Genomic DNA, 23,258 nt, shown 5'->3' on the forward strand with positions numbered 1-23,258 from the left:
TTACAAGAATTTTAACATATACGCTAATGAGCCAAAACCTTTCTGACCACATTTGTTAATGAATCAGTTTGAATGGTATCTAATTGCTGCTGAAGAAGGTAAGAAATCATTCTCGCATTTACTTTCGTCAGTTATGGGGAAGGCTGCTGATTTAAGGGGTTACTAAATAGAATCATCAATAAAAAGGAACACTAGAGACTGTACAAATAGAATAGAATAGCAAGAATAAGTAATTACTGGAGTATTTCTCTATTGAAAATCAAATTAGAATAAGATTTAAAAAATTAACTATTCTTCTTTATTTTGGTCTTTTTCTTAAACTTGAATTTAAAATATACTAGCATTTTAAACGTATAAAACTTTTAAGGTTTTTTGCAAAAAGACAAAACAATGTTCTTATGTAGAAGAAACACAGATGCACAAATTTTGATATAGAGTTCAAAGAAATAAAAATTTAAAATATATATATATATTGATAAATATTACAAACATGGAAAGAAGCTTACCTCTGATATGTTAAGCTCAGCAGGTTCCAATGACTTCTTCAAGTATTTACAAAGTTTTTTCCATGAATCAAATTCAATAATCCTGTAATTTTTTTCACAAAAAATTTATTATAACTGCACAAGATGCATGTAATTTGAACAAATCACTAAAAAAAACAGTTTAAAAAAATTTTTTTTAAAAACATGAGAAGTAAAATTTGACAACCTTGTATCGCAAATGTCTGAAAAAAAGTGGAGAACAGAAAATGAAATGTAGTCATACAATTATAAATGCAGCAATTATGGCGCACCTATGAGTCGCCTTGAACAGTAACTTTCGACAAATCTATACTCATTGAAAAACACCTTTTTTTATTTAAACTTTCCCAGCCAGCATTAGTATTATTACAACATATAACATTTACATCTTAGTTATAAATTTTAAGACTTTTTGGAGAAGTCAGAAAATAAAGAGCATTTTTTCTTATATGTTTATTGTTGTTTTATTTTTGTAAGTAAAAAAAGATTTTTCTTTGTTATTTTTCTTGGTAAAGTTGCTCCAATCCTTCACAACAATTTTATTTAGAAGTACTTTTAAAGATTTTTTTTAATAAAATGGTAGAGTCCAAAAATAAAGTGCTTTGTAGAAGTAGAGAAGAAACAAAAGTTTAGGACTTAGCTTAGAGCAGGGGTTTGCAGATTGCAGCCCACAAAATAATTTCATGCAGCCCCCTTAACTATGCAATTTTTAGTATTTTTCAAAATTTTTTTACAATATTCCATTTAAAAAAATTATAAAAACTCAAATTTATATGTATTACAGGTATACACGTGAAGACTTTTCAAGCTCAGTTAAGCTTTTTAAGTTCATATGTAAATAAATATTTTCCATGTTTCCTGAATTGCAGAAGTGCATAATTCTCAGAATCTTTCTCTCCATATTATTGTAAATAAATCAGGGTTGGCTTTTTGCTGGCAGAAACTGGTTATAACCGGTAAAAACCGGCAAAAACGGGCAGAAACTAAAAAAACGTCTATATTAGTTCTAGTAATTGCTTAATGACATTTTGTTTAAGTAAACTGAAAAATATAACTCCATGTAACTGTAACAAACTTTTTAATTCATTGTTTGTAAATATATATTATTTCGTTTATATTAAATATAAAAAGTGCAGTATATCAAATATTTATATAAAATAAAGAATAAAGTAATGTAATANACCTTTTTTTATTTAAACTTTCCCAGCCAGCATTAGTATTATTACAACATATAACATTTACATCTTAGTTATAAATTTTAAGACTTTTTGGAGAAGTCAGAAAATAAAGAGCATTTTTTCTTATATGTTTATTGTTGTTTTATTTTTGTACGTAAAAAAAGATTTTTCTTTGTTATTTTTCTTGGTAAAGTTGCTCCAATCCTTCACAGCAATTTTATTTAGAAGTACTTTTAAAGATTTTTTTAATAAAATGGTAGAGTCTAAAAATAAAGTGCTTTGTAGAAGTAGAGAAGAAACAAAAGTTTACGACTTAGCTTAGAGCAGGGGTTTGCAGATTGCAGCCCACAAATTAATTTCATGCAGCCCCCTTAACTACGCAATTTTTAGTATTTTTCAAAGTTTTTTTACAATATTCCATTTAAAAAAATTATAAAAAGTCAAATTTATATGTATTACAGGTATACACATGAAGACTTTTCAAGCTCAGTTAAACTTTTTAAGTTCATATGTAAATAAATATTTTCCATGTTTCCTGAATTGTAGAAGTGCATAATTCTCAGGATCTTTCTCTCCATATTATTGTAAATAAATCAGGGTTGGTTTTTTGCTGGCAGAAACTGGTTATAACCGGTAAAAACCGGCAAAAACTGGCAGAAACTAAAAAAACGTCTATATTAGCTCTAGTAATTGCTTAATGACATTTTGTTTAAGTAAACTGAAAAATGTAACTCCATGTAACTGTAACAAACTTTTTAATTCATTGTTTGAAAATATATATTATTTTGTTTATATTAAATATAAAAAGTGCAGTATATCAAATATTTAGATAAAATAAAGAATAAAGTAATGTAATAATAAATATTAATAGATTTTAGTTTATTATATTAAACTCTGAAATTCAGTAATTATTATCATTTCACTCTTAACATAACTGAATAGAGCTATTTTCAAATAATTTTTTTCTTTTCAAGACATAATTTGCATGGCAACAATCCAATTATTATAACATAACAGTTTTAATCTTTGCTGTATGTTAGAGAAACTGTATCAAAACTCTCTTTTGATATAGATTACTACAGAGTGCAAACAATGTAATATTTGATTTTGAATGGTGATAATTTCGTAAATAAATTGTACTTTGTTTAACATTTAATTGTTTTTTCTATGAATTATTCATTGTATGTCAATCTCAGTACTTACTTTTATGTCATTTTCTGAATTGCTGCCACAAATGTGGCAGAAAAGGGTTTCTGCCTTGCCAGTTTTAACCAGTTTCTACCGGTTTTAACCACGTCGACAGAAACTTGCCAACCTTGAAATAAATTTATATTATAATGAAGGAATTTGATGTTTGAGAAACTCAATGATCAACACAAAAATAGTCATTGAAAAGCTTACTTCAAGATTGCAATCACAGGCATCAAATTTATTCCACACGCATTTGTTGCACAGGCAACAAATTTGTTAGTTATGTTGTTAAACTCACACAAGAGTTACTAACCTTCTATCCTTACAAATAGTCAGTCAACAATTTATTCATTAGTAAAAATAATGTCAGAAGTTTTTAAAAAAATTTCTTCACATTTTTTAGCAAATTAATATTTGTGCCTTTTTAATTTGTTCAAAAGAAAAACTAATTTTAGGAAAAGTTCAGAAAATTTCAGAACTATTCAGGTAAAAGTGAGAGAAAACCTAAAAATTTTTTTAAAAAATATACGAATTTTAATTAGGATTAATTCCTCCATAAAAAAACTAAAACAACAAAAAAAAACTAAAAAAAAGAAAGCATAATTATTTCAATTGCTTAATAATAAATACCTATTGTTGAGTTCCGGTGGTTGCTTCGTCCATAATTTAAGAAGAATTAAAATGACATCTAATATATCATGAAGACTTGCACGCTGTATGGCAAATTCAAATAATAAAGCTAAAATAGTTTGCTTATCTTTCAGTGAAACATTTTCTTTAGAAAAGTTGACGCTGCTAGGAAAGTCTCTGCAAAAAAATTAGTACTATCATTACACACTATAACCTATGAATTCTAAACACTAATTTTCAAAATAAAATATAAAGAACTAACATTTAACAATAATGAAATTGCTTCTCAGATGAATGTAATCAAATCCTGAATGAATTTAATCTTGAAATAAAGGCATGTAGTACACAATTGCATTACAACCTCCACACCATTACTCCAAAAAAATGTGGAGCCAAAACCTTCATGATTCTCCTGGCTAATAACTGGATTTAATTTTCTTTACTTTTTCGTAAATCTTAAATTTAAATCAAAAGTAATACTCCAATTTCTTAAGATTTTCACAATTATAAGGTAAACAAGAAATAAGCAAAGGCTATATAATAGGATCAGATTTCTTGCATGACAAATAGTCTTTGCTTAAATAAGAAAAAAGTTCAATTTCAGATGCAATTAAAATTTGAAATTTTTGAAAGAAAATCATTTAATCATTCTTAAATTGTTACAAACAAGATAAGGGTAAACTTATTTTAATACCTTTTTACTGCATTTAAATTCTTTGGCTAATTTTATAATGACTTATTACAAGAATTTTAACCATAAAGAATAAGTATGCTTTATAATTAAATTGCAAAAAGTAGAAAAATATGAACTGGTACACTTTACTCATGTTAATCTTATTAGAAAAAAAAATGGAACACAATATAAAGTATTAAGAGCATTATAAACATATTAGAAGAATCTGCCTCTTGTTTGCTAATGCTCACAAATAACTAAAAGGATTTTAAAGTTTGCAATTTATTGCAAATATTGTTGTAACAATCAGAATACCATTCTAGCAGGATTATGGTCAATGTACAATAATCAACATAGAATAAAATTGACTAGTTCTACAAAAGACTGTATTTAAATAAAACTATTAGAAATGAGAAGTTTTAAACATTTATTCAAATTTTTTTATTAATTTATGGTATTTTCAACACAAAGAATGTTGCATGAAAAATTGAGATTTACAAAAACTAGCATCCGAATGACAAATTATACTTATTACACCTAATCAACTCATTATATAACATGAATACTGTAACAAAATAAAGTTCATGCAAATTCCTTAATTTCGAACCTTGATATAAGGTGATCCCAAACTTAACGAGAAAATCTTTAATAAATTGTTGATTTAATGTAGAAAAAAATTCACAAAACCCTGTTATTATTAGCTTCAATCAGATTTTGAAACGAATTTATAATTCAAAAATTATAGATTGATAAACAATAAATAGAAACTATGTGAAGTTCATAAAGGTTATGGCATTAATAACGCAACTACAATAGCTTACAGAAATTGTTGCTATGCAAACTATTCTATGTCTATTGATGCCCGTTTGTCTTGGTGCAAGTTCCTCAATCTAATGTTTGTAAAATACAGAATCTGACTGATATGGGGTCGAAATGATTTAATCACTGTTATAACAGTCAAAGCAATATAATTTGTCAAGGAAATGCAAACTTTTCTGGATATGAATAGCCATTTTTTCCTTCCAAGTGTTGAACAGTTGCGCAGATTCACATAACGTTAATATCAGTCACACAAACATTAATTTAATTTAAGTAAATAAAAAAAATATATAAAAAGTAAGGCATCTTCATAGAGTTTCCAGCTCATTTTTGTAAAGCATTGAACAACCATAAAAAGCAATCATAAATAGCAATAAAAGCAACCCATAAACAGCTATAAAGTATTAAAAAAATATTCAGTGTTCACTTACTCGAGAACAACATTCCGAAGAAATATGGATGCACGTTCAATTGTTTCAAGCCATATGGGTGATATTGAAGTGCAATCGAAAAAGGAACCTTCTGGAAGAACTTTCAAAGCATTTAAAGTCTCACATAGAAGCTCACTGCAAAGGTCAGCATCTTCTCCAGACCTCCATGCCCGTCTTAAAGAAGTAAATGCAAAGCTCATGGCAATATTGCATCCTATTTTTGCAAGAGTTGTCAGAGGTTGTTCATCAGTTGTACTAGTAAGAAAAAATTTCTTTCTTTTTAACTTTTCTGCTTTGTTTAAATATGCAAATTGAAACATTAGAAATAACATTCTAGTGCATAATAAAATATAAAAATTGAAAATAAAAGCAATAATTAAACACACTGTAAACTGTTACACTGTAAAATGGCAGTTACTGGACGTTGGTAGTTCTTTAAGGTTACCTCTAGTGACTTTAAAATGTTATCGAAGGTACAAGATTTTTCGCAAGAGATTTTAACTCTACTCAGTGTCATTTTCTTGGTGCAGAAGTGCCACTTGTGTTGCTTCATGAAAACCGGACTAATGAATAAAACTTAGCGTCAATAAAAATAATCCCTGACTCTGTGTAAATACAAATTTACTAATTAAGAATGATAGAACTTTTTCAAATAAATAAACAATTACATTTTTGTTTAAGTTTGCATTTAATTTTACATCATAAAAATTAGTTAGTTTTAAAAAATGAGAAGAGGTTTATTTGCTTAAAAGCATAGTTTTTTTTCTCAAAAAAAATTTTTCTTTTCTAATTTAACTTTCAACTCTAAAGATTAATCATTGATTGCATCGTCTTTAGTGCATTCTGACTGCAACATAAAAATATCGCTGTCTTTCAGAGATCGTCAAAAAAGGCTCTCTAAATAAGAGCTACTCACAAATATTTCAAATACATTCGAATCTACTTATCTGTTAATATTTTTTGTTTTGATATTTTTTTGTGTTTCCATACTTGACCGTTACCACATTTTTGTGGAAGCTTGACCGGTAGGTTTTGATGATCTCTACTAAAGGTTTTCTTAAACAAAGTCTATGGAAAAATTTCCGTGCATCCCAAAAGTGGTCGTAAATAGAGGAAATCACTACACAGAGATGGTCCTTTCTGGAGGTTTCACTGTATATATGCGTATATATCTATGCATTTGCAAAGATTAAGAAATAATTTAAGATTATAACTTAAAATAAAAAAATAATAAATTTCCAATGAGTCTGTTTAAAAGTATTTAGCAACAAATGAGTACTGGTAATTTAATCTGTGCAGTTGGTAAATGGTAGAAAAAGAGAAAATTATAAATAAAAGTACAAAATCTACATTTACATGTAAAAAAATGCTAAAAAGGCATAACATAAAATTACAAATAGGAGCAATTAAACTCTACAATAATTTTTTTTCTTTTTTTGGATGTTATAATATTTTGCAACTATTTCAGTATTCTTAGTACTTATTTTTAAGAACTCAGTAAATTTTAATTGATTTGATTAATATATATTTAATACAGAAAGCATCTGTGAAATAAAAAATAATTTTATAATTTAATAAATATTTCATTAACATTGTTTTCTTTATTAATATAAACAATAAAAAAAATGTACCAATCAGATTCTTCACATGACTTTGCTTTATTGTTAACATAATCGTGAGGTATCAAAGCTCCCTGAGGATATGCAGAAAAGTATCGATGAAGAATAAGTAAGCGACTTCGAAGCAAAGAAGAGAAAAGTGTAGAACAAACTGCATCTGATATTAGCAATCTTTGTTCGTTCTGAATAATCTTTAAGCAATCTTTAATTTGTACAGAAGCTAAATGCAAAAAACAGGTATGATTAATATGAAGTAAAATATTAGCCAAAAATATGAATAAAATAAAGCATTAAAATTGATCCAAAATTTTAAAAATTTAATATTAAAAAAATAAATACCTAATGATTATAAAGTGCATGATAATGAAATATCATGTGATTACTTTACAATGATATTTCCTATTATGCAATTAATTCTTAAGATAATCTATATTTAAAATGGTAGACTGTAGTAAAATTATAGTTCCAAACAATTTGTTTCAAAAATGGAAACTAGTTAAGAAAAGAATCAAAATAAAGCATTTTGTTAATTAAAACAAAATTAGTTTAATTAATTGCTAATTTAATTAATTGTTAATTTAATTAATTAGTAAGGTGATATTGGCTGCTAAAAAATTATGATTTCGAATTTTTAATGGAAACCTAAAATAAATATTAATCTAACAATTTAAATTTCATTGTAAAATAACAAAGGAATGATTGAAAAGATATATGTAAACAAATTTATTTCTGAACTAAACCCTTTTTGAAACTTTGAATTATTTATTTTTAAATATAATTCATTATTTGAATAGTTTTTAGAAAAAATAATAATTATTGTAATTTTTAAAACGCAACTAGGTACTAATCCTTTTTTTAATCCATTAGTTGAAAGACACTTATTCTTTCAGCAAAACCAGATAAGTAAGGAGAACAATTTCAAAAATTGAGAAGCACAAAAACGCTGAAACTGATTGATTCCTTTAATCAAAAAATAACAACCATCTTTGTTGTAAAACAAAATATGTTTCAAGGTGTGAATGAAATATCAGATAATTATAATTCAAAAATAATGTTCTTTCTTCAATTAGTACTTGAAAAAACTGAAGTTTATTTAAATAAAGCAAGTTTGTCAATTTTAATCTGAGATCAACATTTATGAAAAATTATAAACTAATATATAAAATTATAGTATACAATCAATGAAAGAGATCTATGAATTAATAACACATATAGAGTTTATATGTAATATTAATTGATGGATCTCTTTCTTCTTAAAAAAATTCTCAAAAACTATCCATGTGGTTTTAAAACTACTTATTTCCAAGAGAACATCTTAAAAATTCTCTTTAAAGATGTAAAGAAATTTATATTTTTATATGGTTTACGAGACACAAAGTATTCATTTGTAAGTGATTTAATTTTTATCACAGTGAACTCCCTCATTTTTAAATAAAAATCAAAAGTATCACAGAAAAGTATTACTTCAAAGTATGAAAACAAAATCCATTGAAGAGAAATGGAGTATTTACTTATTTCTGAGTCCCAGGTCCAAGAGTTTATAAAACTTGAAGAATCATAATCTTCAATATTTGGATCTTTTATTTCAGCAGAAACTCTATCACTTTGTAGGCAAAACATACATCTGCATTCTCTGTCATATGGATAGTTACACAATTCTGAAGCCGTCCGGTGGGAATTGGCTAAAAAGAATCATTAGAAAATAAATTTACATACTTGTTTTATGATTAAAACCAAGAAAAACATATATTAATATTTTTTTTTTTTAAGATAGTGATATTTAGAATATTTAAGAACAAATCCATAGGAGGAGAATATATTTAAAGCTATATGTACCGCACACAAAAATATCTTCACTACTTAAAATAGTAATTTTTGAAATAAATGCACCAGATAAAGAAATTTACAAAAATAACAGTGGCACATAATATGGATGAAATGATTCATTAAAAGCAGGGGGAAAAAATATAACAAAAAAAGCATGAAATGAAAGTAGTTTAGAGATCTTTACAATTAATAATAATTAAAGAAAAAAGATAGACAAAAATTAATAAAGAATGATAAAATGTTATAACAGAAAAAGTTGTGTCATACTTTTTGGGTGGAAAGTTATTTCCTCATTTTCAAGGAGCTTGTTGAATGATTCCTCCAATTTTTCGAAGTTAAACAGTGCTTCCTAAAATTTACAACCAAGATAAATTTCTACAAACATAATCATTAGAATTGTTACAATAAAAGAATAAAAATTTCAATTAGAGCTAACTTGTGTCAATTTGTGCTTTAGTGGAAAATAAATTTTTTAAATTAATAATTTTCAACTGTTATTTCACAAAATAGTTGGTGCATTTCTTTTATTAAACAACTATGCTAGCCATACACCATAAATATTCAATTAGATTGAATATATAAAAACATTTTATTCTGCAAGTTTGTCTTTTAGAGAAATAATTTTAACGATATGCACTACTAAATTTTCACAATTATAACAGAAGTCCAATTAAAGAAAGTTAATGTTTATTGCACTCAATTAAGCATCCACTAAAAAAATTAACAGTTTAAACACATACATGCAAGACATAAACAGATAGAATGAAAGATATTAAATGCATAATATCAAGAGTCATAAAAACCGCTTTAAAAAGTTTACTGCATTTTTGGATTTCTTTGGTTTAAACCAGATTTTTTGTATTTTCAGAATTCTTGGCATATTTACAGAAGCAGTTGCGACTTTTCTATATAAATTCAAAACAACTAAGATATTTATGCAAGAGTATTGATGAAAAACAAATAAATTATTTTGGCATTATGATTTTCAAAATTACAAAGACATTAAGTCAAATCACTAATAATCATAACTATCCTGTAAATAACATTACTGTCAAGGAACAATAGCAATAATGAAATTATTATTATTACAGATTCATAACTATGAAAAAATATTTAATTTACAATATTCAAACAAAAGAAAATTAATTTTTACTAATAAAAAAATTCTCAATTAATAGTCATAAAAAAACTTTTCTTAATTAAATTTGTAGAAAAATCTTAAGAAATTCACACAAAATGGAAAGAATAAAGATAAATATGGCATTTTAATTGATGAAGTTGCTGAGTCTTTGACATTTCTGTTAGCATTTCTCACATTATGCAGCAAAAAAACAAAAAAAATAGCTTTATATGTATATAAATCCCTTTTGTTCCGTTTCTTTTATTCGTGAAACTCATGTTCACTAAATATTATCTAACTTTTTTTAATAGATAAAAATTTCAGGGAAAATACAAAACTTTAAATAACAAAAAAAAAAAATCTTAAGCATTATAGTAACTATATTTACCTGTAAATCCAACTTTTGCCACTCATAATCATATTTCCTTTGAAAAGTAATTCGAAATTTCTTGCAAGAGTTGAAGGAATGCTGAAGTGTTGGATTTCTACAAATGAAATGAAAATAATCAAATAATGTGCATAGTAAGAGTTAAATAGAGAATAAATAAATTAAATTTTGATAAGAATGTGTAAACAGTTTAACAGTTTTCAATAAAGAGCACATTAACATATATATAAAGAAATAAAAATTATCGTCAACAACATTGCGTATTTTTTTTTTTAAACTTTTTGCTTTAACAATACTTAAAAACAATAAAAGTAAATAGTATATACTTCCCTAAAATTTTTTAAATTGTTTTTTTTTTCAACTTGTTTTAATCATTAAAAGAATTTTCTAAGTCATTAGCTGTTGATTTTAAGTCACTATCACTATTTATTGGAACAGTAGTAAATGCAAACAGTCAAACAATTTTGAATAAAGAACACATTAAGGTAAATAAATAAAAAATAATATCATTAACAATATTGCAATCTTTTTTTTTTTTTAATTTTTAGTTTTAGCAGTACTTAATAATAATAAGTATGTAGGATATATTCCTCTAAAATTTGTAATTTTCTCCCTTTCTTACTAATTAAAAGAATTTTTTAAGTCATTAGTTATTGATTTCAAGTCAATATCTATAGGAATGCTAGCATCAATTCAGTTTTAATGTATTCAATTTTTTATATTTCTCAAAATCTTAAATTAGGTTTACAATAGATACATTTTTATTATCTTCTGAATACCTTATTCAGTTTTCTTAAAAACTAAAATATTTCTTTATTATTCATACGGATTTTTAAGATTATATAAAACTCCTATAGGCTATAGCTTTACATATAGGAAGAATTTTAACTCTTATTATGCAGATTTGATTTAACACTAATGAGCTATTCATTGAAATTTAATAATTATAATTCTTATTTCTAAAACACACTTTAATAGTTAAAATCTAATATAAACATATAAATAAACTTAGTTTTTTTTTTCCCTTTAATAAAATTATTAGTGCAACTGAAAAATTTAACAAGTATTGTACACAATTCTTTTTTTTAATTAGTAAATGTTTGCTGCTTAAAAAATTAAAAATGACCAACAGATCAATAAGAAAAAGGTGGGTAATACAACCAGTGACTTTGAGAGGGAAATTAATAAAAAAATTACAAAATAAAATGGAACAATAATGGTTAAAAAAAATTAACATTATTTTTGAATAATTACTATCAGAAGTGCTTACTAATGCAGAATTTTTACAAGCTAATAAGAAATTAAGCAAATTAACAACAATTATATTAATTAAACTAACGTGTCAAAGTAGTTTAGGAATCAATTATTATGAAAACTAATAAAAATATTTTAGCTGATACAATGCCACAATTTGACTGCAAACAACATAGAAACTCAAAAATAAAAAATAATTAAAAAAAATTGCTTCTAATAATGAGAGATTTATACTATTGAATCTATTTTGCATTGCTAATAGGCTATTTATTAAAATTTACTTATAATTCTACCTTCTATAATATGCTTTAATAGCTAAAATCTAAAATAAAACTAGAGTTTAGTTTTTTTCAATAAAATTATTAATGAGGTAGGAAAAATGAACAGGTATTGTACATAATCCCATTTTATAATTAGTGTGTTTTTGCTGCTTAGAAATTTGAAAATTGAGTTACAAACCAATTAAAAATGGCTGTGACATACAACCAGTAACTTTGAGATGGAAATCAATAAAATGGAACAATAATGGTTATAATTGATTCTATTTTCCAATTAAAATTAAATTATCTTAGAAAAAATATTTTCAGAAATGATTATTAGAGTAGAAATTCTACAAGCTAATAAAAAAATACGCTAAATTAACAAATTTAGCAAATAATAATTACATGTATTCAACCAAAGCGTCGAAGTAGCTTCGGAATCAATTTTATCAAAATTAATAAATATTGCAACTCATATAACACCACAATTTCACTGCAAACAATATGAAAACTCTGTAAAAAAATTTATTATTAATTATAAAATACTTACACTTTTGAATCCATATTGTACTGAAGACCAGGGATGATTTCCGTATCGTGATCTACGCCAAAATTGGCGCCAAAATTTGGCGAGATCCCTACGAGTGCCTGCGGGGAGTTTTTTGAGGGGGCGTGGCCAAGAACGGCAAAAATGACGTTTNCCCGAAGACCACTTCAAATCAGCTCTTTTTAATTACTAACAAAATATTTGTTGTTCATATTTGAATTTTTATATGATAGGATAATTAATTAAGTCATTATTTTATAATAATTTATAAAAAACTAAGCAGACTACTATGCTGCTCGCATATAAATGTTCATACTGTTTGCTATTTACTCTCATTGTAATTTCATTTTAAGAGGCAAATCACTTAAAATTCAATTCAGAGTTAAGAATTTCTGTGGTTTTTAAAACAGAATTTCATTTTGCTGACTTTCAATACAATACATTACATATATAAACATTTGTTTATTTTTTTGATTAGAAACGAACAGTTGCGGCTGCTTATTTTTGTTTGATGTAAAATTTGCTTAAAAGCCTTTTTCTGCAGCAAAAGATGTATGAATAGGCAACCTTATAAAGTATAGATGGCGCTAACAACTATAGTCGTACTAAAACTTTAGTGGCGTTTCAAATTTTTTTTTGTTTCTACAACACATCTTTTATTGTTATTGTACTTGTAATATTTACTTCTCGATAGTATATTACTGACCATAGTATTACGATACTATCTTCATTATCTATCAAGTACAAATATACTTGTAACAATGTAACTTGTTCCATTTATCAGTCTGGAAATTAAACTTCTAAAAAAAGTCGTATCATAAGTATAAAAGAACTTCCATGTATCACTTAAACTATATACTAAATGAAAAAAAAAATAATTTTGCAAATATGAAAAATATTTACTCTTCATACTTACCAAAATAGAAAAGTATCTGTAAGTATTTTGTAAGTGTAAGTATTTAGTAATTATGAAAAAGTTTTCCGTCTGCTTATTAATTAAAAATAAGTTTGGCTAAACTTAACATAACTAGTTATGTTAATTTGTATTTACTGAGATATATTATATTGGTATGTAGATTAGAGATTAGCAATCTACATACCAATGAAAAGAGAGCGCTTTAATTTCCTTTATAAAAAATAGGTTCTAAATATTCAAGGTAACCACACACACCCTCTTTGCTGTCAAGCGGTACCCAAGATGAATACGAAATAATTGTAATAATAATACTTCTGCTAAACGCTTTCGCTAAATAGATTGGAATGTTCTAAATTGATCAGAATGTCATAAGAATGTTCCCTAAACATTACTCAAGAAATATACAAAATTTTGAATTGTTTAATCGAAAAGTTTTTTAACCGTGAAAGTGATAAGCGTAAGTTTTCTGAGTCAACAATCCTCATATCAATACTTAAAAGTAATTATGATCACTGAAATTTTTGAGCCTTTGTTTCTATGAGGTATCCACGTGAAATACATTATTTTTATTAACTAATTTGTTAATAATAAAAAAAAATGGAATTTATTGCGGAATTTATAAATGGAATTTATAAAAACAATTATTGCGTGCTTAGAATTTTCATGTTTTCTTAAAACTTAAATCAAATTTTGTATGCAATTTATTTGAAAAATTAATAATTTTTACATAGTTTAAAAAATTTGATATTAAAAATAAACAACCTTTTTGTAGTTAAAAAAAGATAAATTTTTGTCAATTTTTATGATTATATGGCAACCTTAAAGTCCTGAAAAATTTCTATCATTCTTCTCAGCTGAAACTGAGATAATTTATTTTTTTCTTAACCAATAAACCAATTTAGGGATGTCCCTCCCCCCATAAACTTTCACTTTTCAAAAAAAAAAAAAAAAAACTTTAGTTAANAAAAAAAAAAAAAAAAAAAAAAAAAAAAAAAACTGAAGCTTAATTTATTCTTGAAGAAGTAACTTATTCTTAATTTACTTTTGAAGAAACAAGGTATGAGTAATACTTACCAATATTAATAACAAAAATATTCCTTTTTAAATTGACATACCTGTCAACTTTTACTTTTTCTTGATAGAAGCTTTTAATATAATAAGATGCCGAATTGTAGACAAACATGTAACTCAATCAAGTCCGATCACAGAAAGTGGTGTACATATATCTATACTTAACTATCAATTTTAGTTACACACAATTACCTAAATATACATACTATTTATGCTCTGTATATAAATCATGATGAACAAAACTATCATGTTTCTAAAATTGAATTCCAGAAATGTAATCTCTTGGTGCAATCACATTTTTTTTCTTTAAAAAAAAAGAACCACCCTTTTTAAAGTAAGATAGGCACAAATAGAAAAGTCGTAAAAAAAGTTTCAAATATGATTTGATTTGAAATTGCTTTGCCTCGATACTTTGAAACTAAAGAGGAAGCTAACACTAAAAAATATCTAAGCATAAATAACCTATCATTTTTTTTCAAAAAGGTACTTTTTAACAGCATTACAAAAGTTGCGTCCTTACAACAGTAGTTCGCGATGGGTTAATCATTTATATATTCCTGCTTTGAGGAACTTTAAGAAAGTAAAAGCTGGTAGCAAGCTTTTTGATAATTTTATAAATTTAGAATGTTTATTTTAGTTTAAATGTATAGTCTCAAAAGTCTATATTGTCAATTTAGCTACAAATTCATTAAAACAGCTTTTTACTATTTTTTTCATAAACATTGTTTTCATAATCCAAATGGAATATTATAATTCAACTGAATATTGATAAGTGGTTAACAGAAACGCAAAATTCAATGTAAATTTAATTACTTCTGACTGTTTTTTAGCTACTTTGTGAAGAAAAAGTTCCAGGTTTAATAGGTGGCAAACTGTAAAAAGTAATTTTGAAATTTGTAATTTAAGTTCATTACGGAAACCTGGTGATTTTCCTACTCCGAGTTAAGCCTTAGACGCCATCTTGAAGTTACTAAGGGGCAGAGAGAGCCAAAAGTGTGAAAAATTTTGAATTACTTTTTGGACAAGTGAGGTATTATTTCTAATAATTTTTTTTTCTTTTTTTACGCTGGATTGAATGGGAAAAAAATCAAGTTTACAGGTCTAAAAGTTTTGAGGGTATACAAATTATGATTTTTGACTTATAACTTTTTGCTCTTTATAAAACACTCAATTTTGAAATTATTAGTTCCTCCAACTAAATATTGATAATGGATTTAGGATAAAAAATGTATTGGAAACAATGCCCTGTTTGTCTACACAGCAATGTTATACGTCATATGCTTTTTTTTCTTTTTTTAAGAGGTAGCAAAATCGAGAAAATAAAAATTTAGTTGTTTTAAGTTATATGTAAATATTTACCTCAAAAAAATTAATTAAGATGGGGGGGGGGAATTGGGGACTGTTTTTGTAATGATCAAGTGGAAGTTAAAATTTGAACATTGTTCGGTTTGAGAAACCTTAGCTGATACTTATAGGTTTTTCCATATTGTAGCAGTCCTGACCATAGTTTTTAAAATTTTACTATATATTTATATGGAAACTGGTAACTTTTTATAGAAACTAATTACAGAACTAATTGAAACTAACTTGTCACAGAAATTGATTTTTTTTAACCTTGAGACGTGCATGGGGTATTTACTACTTATTAGTTATTCAATTCAAACGCATTGTGAAAATTTCAATTATAAACGGTATCAGAAAATCCGGTTTTTATTTTTCATTTGGTACTAACAAAATGCAAGATTTATCCACAGAGTCGTATACAATAGATATGGGTTTGTATCAGTTTATTTGGTATTTACCCTAACTGCTTAAAAATATCCAGTACTTTAAATGAATACATCATGAAAGTAGCGAGTTTATTTTGTATCAATTCATTTATAAAATATAAAGTTAACTAATGAAGGAAAACTCCTAAAGATTAAAAAATAAATTTTAAGTATTAAGTTTATTAGTTTATAATTATTTATTTTTAATTTATTTTTAACGTACAAAGTTGTAGAAGAATCAATTTTCGTTTATTTTACGACCAATATTATTTTTAAGTCTGCAATTTAAATTGAATTAAAACTCATTATAAGCATATAAATTCAATATAAACTTTAAGAAAGATTAATTTATAAAAGTATCAGGTTTTTGTAACTGATACTTAAATGTATCAGTGTCAATTTGTAGCTGATACCAAAACAAAAATTGTTGTTTACCCATCCCTAGCATAAAGAGAGGGGTTGAATATGCTGGAAAGTTCCAAACCTACGAGAAAAAAAATTCCATACTATGTTAAACTGGCTTTTGAGAAGAAAAAAATTACTTAAATTATTTATGCTATTAATTTTATTTTATACAGCGATCTGTGTACAGAGTGTTCCAAAACTCATGATACATACGTTAGGGGGTGATAGAGGGCAATTATACAAGAGCAAATCACTATGTAATCCATGGTCGAAACGCGAGTCGTAAAGCGCTAGAGCACGAAGCATACTGTGTCATGAAATGATTGGAAACACGACAGACAGAAATGGAACCGATAAAATGAAGAAAAGCATTTTATTCAAAGAAATGAAATTAAATAACATTAAGTCCCCCATCACAGGAACTCCTCAAAATTGTGTCCGCTAACATAAACGCAGGCAGGAAATACATTCCATTAGTATATTAGTGATACGCCGTACAGGTTGTGGATGTCCTGTACTTTAATTTAATTTATAACAGACGGAATATGAACAGCCGACCCAATTTCGGGTTTACGACTACAAATGTTTAACTCCTTAGCCATGTAATTTTGAACCCAATCCAGAAGACAATGGAAGTCCTGGATCCAGTATTGGGAGAAATTTACCTTCGTGGATGACTTTTTGATAGATTTAATCCGCATTTGAGTCACATGGAGAAGAAAAACACGAAAACTTCCCATGGTCAGCCTGACGGAAAGGGGACTCTAGCCCCTGATCCATCTACCACTAAGGATATTTCACGTGAACACTATGGTCGGTGCGGAATTCGTAGCACTCAGACATCGCTGGGATTCGAACCCTATTTACTTCATTGGAAGGTGAACGCTCTATCCCCTGAGCCACCACCACGGCACGGTATTCTGTACTGTGGTGCGTGTGGTGCCCTAATGTTCATTATGGATCTGAAGTGGCTAACAGGCTCTCCACGAGAAACGAGAATCAAATTGGCATATTACAAGCCTTTCAACTTACTACGCTTTTTTGGAAGAATTTCTTCTAGTGGCAGCTAAGTTTATGTTTTAATGCATTATTCTTTGCTTCATAAATTTCATTTAAACTTATTTTCCAAACTATTTTGCCAAAAGCTTAGTTGTCTTGTCTTGCTTTTGGATCTAGGCTCCTGGGCCGCTAAGCGGCCCCTATCCCATTCATCGTGCAGTATTTGTCATTTTTTTGGTTTCGTTGAGGTTAGCAGGCAATGTGGTAGCTGTCAGGGAGATTCAAGCACTTTGCTTGAATAAATAATAATAATGAAAATGAAACAGAGCAGCTTGCTCTAAACTATGTGTGACTTCAGTTTTGATGGTCAAAGTGGGGAAACGCTTGATAAAACTTTCAATATTGTAGTTGTTGAAGCGAATGTTATAGGTGGATCTGTGATAAGAAATTCGTTAAAGCTTTTATTCATTTTGATGATTTTGATATGAGGCATTGAATGTAAAGTGAGCGGCTATTGGTCTGTATTTTATGTCTTTTTTGCAGTTCTCAAAGTTAAATATCTGGTAAAAGTTAGCTGCATTACATTTTTTGGCCTTGTAGAAGAAATCTGCATTCAATTTATGAATATATTGTGATAAGATCGGATTCTTGAGGTCTTTGTGAATATTTGCATTTCTAATGAACCATCTGGCACAGGTGATTTTTCTTATTATTTTGTTTCGGCATTTGTAAAAGCTTAGTTGTTGGCAATCCTGATACTGTAAACACGTTTGAATTATATTCATGCAGAGGTAGAACAAAAATTACTTGGTAACAAATTTATTCAATTAAAAATCGTACACTGAGACATGGATTCAGTTACCCCAAGAGAAAGTTTTCCTACAAAGCGGAGCACGCCGGAACCTCTGGCATCGAAAGATACAAAATAAATACTTAGTGCATTTTTATGAAATATAAATATCGATATTTATTTTAACCTTTGTGTGCATTACTTCCTTGAAAAACTTCGTACTGATTACTTTACAATCCGAGTGGTGATGGAATGCCACACCATTTCGGATTCTGTAAGAATATATAGCTTAAATAAGATGCTGGTGTACCTGGAGGGCTAGAAAAATAGAGCACGGATCAAAAAATGAGCCGAATAAAAGCGCGAAAACAGTTCCGGGGGTAGGCTGTTGCCGAGCAGCAGCGAGTAGGGGCTCTAATTGTAAATCCCTTGTTTATTTAATGTTTCCATCATCCTTTCATGCCCAATTAAACAAATTTGATGAAAAATACCCTTATAAAAATGGTAGTAGAATCAGCAAGCAAAATAAATAAAATAAAATAAAATAAAATAAAAATAAATAAAAATAAGCAAAGCATATAACTAAAAAATTATAAAACAGAGACGAAAGAAGAAGGAGGGGGGAAATAATTTAAATTGAGCGACTGGCTTCAGATAATTTCGTTCAAGTTATCAGACTTTTGCGAACTAAGCGTCAATATCGAAATGCATCAAGGCCTCAAATTTGCTTATTAAATAGAACAGATCCTGGGTGGCTCTGGGGATAGAGCATTCATCTTCCAATGGAGTGATCTGGGTTCGAATCCCAGCGATGGCTGGTCGATACGAATTTCGCACCTGGCTCGCACACACACCACAGTGCTGACGTAAGCTATCCTTAGTGGTAGACGGATCATAGGTTAGAGTTATAATTTTCTTTTCTTACTGTCAGGCTAACCTTTGGAGGTTTTCGTGGTTTTCCTCTCCATGTAACGCAAACGCGAGTTAGTTCCACCAAAAGATCCTCCACGCAGACAAATTTCTCCTTATATTTGAATCAGGAGTTCCCATGTCTTCTGGATTGGGTTCAAAATTACAAGGCTATGGAGTTAAACATAAGTAGCTGTAAACCCAAAACTGGGTCGGCGGTTCAACGACGATTATAAAATAAAATTAAATAGTACGGGTGATATTTTGGTTAACGAAATCAGACACAAAGGTACTTTTTCTCTATAAACATACTTTATTTATTTATTTTGTGACTGATTCGAATTCTTGTCTAACAAAATTCTGGGGGTAACTGAAATCTGGAATATATATATCTAGACTGTAGCGCCTGTAGTTAGGAGAGCGGTCGAAAATTTGAGTCCTTCGATGCTAATTTCATTTTTTGCGTATTTCGAACGACCATGGAAAGTTTTTTTTTATCGAATCGAAAAATTGTTGCACACGTTTATAAAATTCGTCTCTCCAAAAACAATTTCAAGTAAAAAATATAAAAAAATTTCAATCAAATTTTAAAGTAATTATAATTTATAATTTTCTTTTTAATAGTGGACGAAAATTGTTTAAGGTGTAAGCATAAGGTATATACATTTCTAAACATTTTAAACTATGTCATTTAAAATGATAATATACAAAATTTGAACGAAAATGTGGAATAGTTTTTGATTGGGGGAGAAAAATTGAGAAAAAAAGAAATCGTATTTTCTGTCTCTCATTTTTCAAGAATTATTCGAACAATTTATTTCGTATTTTGTCTTAAAAAAAATTACACAGTTTAAAATGGTGTAAAAATTTGCGTTCTGAGAGTTCAATATTTTTGACTGTTATTTAATAAAATCATTAAAAATAATAAAATAATTGTTAANGCAATTTTAAAAAAATAAAAATAAAATATACTTTCCCATGGATACATAAACAAATGTGTTGTGCTTTTTCTCCAACCAAATTTTCGAGCAGGTACTTATTTATACAATTATTGAGTTAATTAAAATTTAAAAAAAAATTATTTCAATAAAATTTTTTTTAGCAAATATCAAAATTATTGTTTCTCTCTCTCTCTTTTTCTTTATATTAATAATTTTTATTAAATAATAGTAATGTTTATGAATTCTGATTGTAAAACAAACTTCGCGGTGTTTCTCATCAAAGATATACTTACCCATGGATACATAAACAAATTTGTTGTGCTTTTTCTCCATCCAAATTTTCGCGTAAGTACTTATTTATATGATTCTTGAGTTATTTGAAATTTTAAAAAAATTATTTTACTAAATTTTTTTTTTGCAAAGATTAAAATTATTGTTTCTCTCTCTTTTTTATATTGATAATTTTTTTTCATATAATAATAATGTTTAAGAATTCTGATTGTAAAACAAACTTCGCGGTGCTTCTCATCAAAGATATACTTTCCCATGGATACATAAACAAATGTGTTGTGCTTTTTCTCCAACCAAATTTTCGAGCAAATACTTATTTATACGATTATTGAGTTAATTAAAATTTTAAAAAAAATTATTTTAATAAAATTTTTTTTTAGCAAATATCAAAATTATTGTTTCTCTCTCCTATTTTAAATTAATAATTTTCATCAAATAATAATAATGTTTATGAATTCTGATTGTAAAACAAATTTTATTTTGCTTCCAAACTTTGCATTGGACTATAAAAAAAAGCGACATAGATATTTTTTCAACCATCTAAAATTTTTTGTTTTTAAAACTTAATTAATTTTTTTTATGATAAATAATTATTTTGAAAGTTCGGTTTAAAGTAATTTGGTGTTCTTTATCAATTGATAATTTTTTTTTAAACAATTATTGAGTTATTTAAAATTTAAAAAAAAAAGTTTTTTTGATAAAATATTTTTTAGCAAAGATTAAAATTATTGTTTCGCTCTCTCTTTTTTTATATTAATAATTTTTATCAAATAATAATACTGTTTATGAATTCTGATCGTAAAACAAATTTTATTTTGCTTCCAAACTTCGCATTAGATTATAAAAAAAAGCTGCATAGATTTTTTCCAGCACCTAAAATTTGTTGTTTTTAAAACTTAATTAAATTTATTTATAATAAATAATTATTTTAAAAGTTCGGTATAAAGTAACTTGATGTTCCGTATCAATTGATAACAGTTTTTTTTTTTTAACAATTATTGAGATATTTAAAATTAAAACAAAAAAATTATTTTAATAAATTGCTTTCCAGCAAAGATTAAAATTATTGTTTCTCTCTCTCTCTTTATTTTTATATTAATATATTTTTTCAAATAATAGTAATGTTTATGAATTCTGATTGTAAAACAAACTTTATTTTGCTTCTAAACTTCGCATTGGATTATAGGAAAAGCTACCTAGATTTTTTCAACCACCTAAAATTTGCTGTTTTTAAAACTTAATTAAATTTTTTTTATAATAAATAATTACTTTAAGAGTTCGGTTTAAAGTAATTTGATGTTCAGAATCAATTGATAATGTTTTTTTTTTTTTTTAAGTTATGATTTTTAAATTTAAGATTTTTGTTTCAAACTTATTCATGCAACTAAATATTTGTAAAAAAAAAAATTTTTTTTTTAAATAAAATTTTCTTTTCAAATAAATAATTGTTTTAAAGTAATCTGAAGTTATTCACGTTACTAAATGATAACAATTTAAAAAATAATCTTTTTTTATATTAATAATTTTTATCAAATAATAATAATACTGCTTATGAATTCTGATTGTAAAACAAATTTCATTTTGATTCTAAACTTCGCATTTAATTATAAAAAAAGCTACATCGATTTTTTCAACCACCTAAAATTTGTTGTTTTTAAAACTTAATAAAAAATTTTATAATAAATAATTATTTTAAAAGTTCGATTTAAAGTAATTTTAAGTTCTGTATCAATTGATAACAATTAGATTTTTTTTCTGACTTATAATTTTTAAATTTAAGATTTTTTTTCAAATTTATTCACGCAAATGAAAATTTGTAAAAAAAAATTTCTCTTCAAATAAATAATTGTTTTAAAGTAATCTGAAGTTATTCACGTTACTAAATGATAACAATTTAAAAATTAATTTTTTACGTGTTGGTTTATTATTTTTATTTTAAATTTTTTTATTGTAGAAATATTTAAAATGAATTAAAATACATGTGACAACAATGACATATTTTAAATGAATTAAAATAAAATAAATTTCATTACTTTCTTCCAACAAAAATAAAATAAGTTTTTGTCAAACAAAGGCTAGCAAAAAATTGAAAATTTTTGATTCTTAATTAAATGATTGCTTTATTTTGAAAATATCATTTCGTTTTCTATTTTTTAAAATTCAACTTTTACTTCGAAATTTATTTTCGTTCATTTAATTTTAAATTAAATATTTTAAATTTAACTTATGCTTAAATTATTATTTTTTAATCCTGTATTAACTGGTACTATCCTGCATTAAGAGATATTTAAGAAATTAATAACTATAATATTTAAAGTTGTAGTGGTGCACAAGTTTTCTAAAATTCCAATTTAGTTAAATATCAATGCATTACTTTTGCTACCACTAGAAAAAATATTTTTTCACGCTACAGAGGAAGGTGCCGTATTTATTTTGAAGTTACATGTGCTTATGGTCCAGAATCACTGTCCTAGCAAAATCCACCAGATTAGTGCGAAAAAGCAAGCCCCAAAAGGAAGATTCCGCCAATTTTGTGTAGACTTATTCTTATTGGTTAAGTTTATTCAATTTAATGACCACGACATATAAATAATTCAAACGTACATAGAAAACGTCAACTCTGGCTCAGTTATCGGTTGTTGTAATTTTTAAACTGCTAGCAATTTTAAAAAAATAAAAATAAAAAAAAAACAAAAAAAAAAACTT

General features: G+C 26.4%; 1 protein-coding gene across 1 annotated transcript in view; it reads right to left on the reverse strand.

Annotated features, from left to right (window-relative positions):
• The window catches only part of LOC107445810 (E3 ubiquitin-protein ligase HERC2), a 129,383-nt gene extending 116,651 nt beyond the window's left edge, over positions 1 to 12,732 (reverse strand). The window contains exons 1-9 of the mRNA XM_071178954.1: positions 12,619 to 12,732; positions 12,465 to 12,486; positions 10,401 to 10,497; positions 9,160 to 9,241; positions 8,577 to 8,747; positions 7,078 to 7,285; positions 5,447 to 5,701; positions 3,524 to 3,700; positions 507 to 588 (exon numbers count right to left, since the gene is read on the reverse strand). Of these exons, the coding sequence (XP_071035055.1) occupies positions 507 to 588; positions 3,524 to 3,700; positions 5,447 to 5,701; positions 7,078 to 7,285; positions 8,577 to 8,747; positions 9,160 to 9,241; positions 10,401 to 10,497; positions 12,465 to 12,478 (1,086 nt within the window). The 5' untranslated portion in view covers positions 12,479 to 12,486; positions 12,619 to 12,732. The remainder of the gene's footprint in view (positions 1 to 506; positions 589 to 3,523; positions 3,701 to 5,446; positions 5,702 to 7,077; positions 7,286 to 8,576; positions 8,748 to 9,159; positions 9,242 to 10,400; positions 10,498 to 12,464; positions 12,487 to 12,618) is intronic.
• Between the last annotated feature and the right edge of the window lie 10,526 nt (positions 12,733 to 23,258).

The sequence above is a fragment of the Parasteatoda tepidariorum genome, chromosome 1, assembly GCF_043381705.1.
Source record: "Parasteatoda tepidariorum isolate YZ-2023 chromosome 1, CAS_Ptep_4.0, whole genome shotgun sequence".
NCBI lineage: Eukaryota > Metazoa > Arthropoda > Arachnida > Araneae > Theridiidae > Parasteatoda > Parasteatoda tepidariorum.